Source organism: Mandrillus leucophaeus, unplaced genomic scaffold (assembly GCF_000951045.1).
Source record: "Mandrillus leucophaeus isolate KB7577 unplaced genomic scaffold, Mleu.le_1.0 Scaffold53, whole genome shotgun sequence".
Taxonomy (NCBI): domain Eukaryota; kingdom Metazoa; phylum Chordata; class Mammalia; order Primates; family Cercopithecidae; genus Mandrillus; species Mandrillus leucophaeus.
The window spans coordinates 753,607-755,804 of record NW_012105697.1 but is presented as its reverse complement, the minus strand read 5'-3'; the positions used below and the strand labels follow the sequence as shown (position 1 = coordinate 755,804).

The 2,198-nt window shown below is 54.5% G+C and overlaps 1 protein-coding gene across 1 annotated transcript in view; it reads left to right on the top strand.

The window, feature by feature from the left end:
* Window positions 1–2,198, top strand: part of NLRP7 (NLR family, pyrin domain containing 7) — a 47,701-nt gene that overhangs the window by 27,981 nt on the left and 17,522 nt on the right. The window contains exon 3 of the mRNA XM_011997013.1: window positions 309–1,358. Within this exon, the coding sequence (XP_011852403.1) occupies window positions 309–1,358 (1,050 nt within the window). The remainder of the gene's footprint in view (window positions 1–308; window positions 1,359–2,198) is intronic.

The following is a 2,198-nucleotide window of genomic DNA, read 5'->3' as shown; positions in this document are numbered from 1 at the left end:
CAGTGGTTCCATCTCTGCTCATTGCAACCTCCACCTCCCGGGTTCAAGCAATTCTCTGCCTCAGCCTCTTGAGTAGCTGGGATTACAGGCGCCCGCCACTACCCCCAGCTAATGTTTTGTATTTTTAGTAGAGACGGGGTTTCACTATCTTGGCCAGGTTGGTCTTGAACTCCTGACCTCAAGTGATCCACCCACCTCGGCCTCCCGAAGTGCTGGGATTACAGGCGTGAGCCACCGTACCCGGCCCTCATTTCTGGTACTTGGCAAAGTTATTTTCAGAACAGCGTAATCATTAACCTCAACTGTCCTATGGGCTGTCATTGCAGGTGAAAAGGAGGGACGGAGAAATTCAATGCAGAAACAATCTTTGGTCTGGAAGAACACCTTTTGGCAAGGAGACATCGACAGTTTCCATGACGACGTCATTCGGAGACACCAGCGGTTCATTCCATTCTTGAATCCCAGAACACCCGGGAAGCTAACACCTTACACGGTGGTGCTGCACGGCCCCGCGGGCGTGGGGAAAACCACACTGGCCAAAAAGTGTATGCTGGACTGGACAGACTGCAACCTCAGCCCGACGGTCAGATACGCTTTCTACCTCAGCTGCAAGGAGCTCAGCCGCATGGGCCCGTGCAGTTTTGCAGAGCTGATCTCCAAAGACTGGCCTGAATTGCAGGATGACATTCCAAGCATCCTAGCCCAAGCACAGAGAATCCTGTTCGTGGTCGACGGCCTTGATGAGCTGAAAGTCCCACCCGGGGCGCTGATCCAGGACATCTGCGGGGACTGGACGCAGCAGAAGCCGGTGCCGGTCCTCCTGGGGAGTTTGCTAAAGAGGAAGATGTTACCCAAGGCAACCCTGCTGGTCACCACGCGGCCCAGGGCCCTGAGGGACCTCCAGCTCCTGGTGCAGCAGCCCATCTACATAAGGGTGGAGGGGTTCCTGGAGTCGGACAGGAGGGCCTATTTCCTGAGACACTTTGGAGACGAGGACCAAGCCATGCGTGCCTTTGAGCTGATGAGGAGCAACGCGGCCCTGTTCCAGCTGGGCTCGGCGCCCGCGGTGTGCTGGATCGTGTGCACGACTCTGAAGCTGCAGATGGAGAAGGGGGAGGACCCGGCCCCCACCTGCCTCACCAGCACGGGGCTGTTCCTGCGCTTCCTCTGCAGCCAGTTCCCGCAGGGCGCACAGCTCTGGGGCGCGCTGCGGGCGCTGAGCCTCCTGGCCGCGCAGGGTTTGTGGGCGCAGATGTCCGTACTCCACAGAGAAGACCTGGAAAGCGCTGGGGTGCAGGAGTCCGACCTCCGCCTGTTCCTGGACAGAGACATCCTCCGCCAGGACAGAGTCTCCAAAGGCTGCTACTCCTTCATCCACCTCAGCTTCCAGCAGTTTCTCACTGCGCTGTTCTACGCCCTGGAGAAGGAGGAGGAGGAGGATAGGGACGGCCATGCCTGGGACATTGGGGACGTGCAGAAGCTGCTTTCCAGAGAAGAAAGACTCAAGAACCCCGACCTGATCCAGGCAGGACGCTTCTTGTTCGGCCTGGCTAATGAGAAGAGAGTCAAGGAGTTGGAGGCCACCTTTGGCTGCCGGATGTCACCAGAGATCAAACAGGAATTGCTACGATGCGACATAAGTCGTAAGAATGGACATTCCACCATGGCAGACCTGAAGGAGCTCCTCTGCTGTCTGTACGAGTCTCAGGAGGACGAGCTGGTGAAGGAGGTGATGGCTCAGTTCAAAGAAATATCCCTGCACTTAAATGCAGTAGACATTGCGCCGTCTTCATTCTGCTTCAAGCACTGTCCAAACTTGCAGAAAATGTCACTGCAGGTGATAAAAAAGGAGACGCTCCCAGAGAATGTTGCTGCGTCTGAATCCAACGCTGAGGCTGAGAGGTAGGAACCTTTCACTCGACTGGTCGTTTAGCCTCATCCCATGCGCCCTTAGGAAGAGGCCAGAGCCTCCTATGTGCTGTGGCTTAGGGTCAGGAATTCCCTCTTCTTGGACTCTTTTTTTTTTTTTTTTTTTTTTTACAGAGTCTCACTGTGTCACTCAGGCTGGAGTGCAGTAACACGGTCTGGGCTCACTGCAACCTCTGTGGTAGAATAAATAACAACATTACTACTCAATTTGTAGTTTCCAAATTTCTTTCTTAATTGATCCCCTTTTTTTGGTTTTTTTTTTTTTTTTG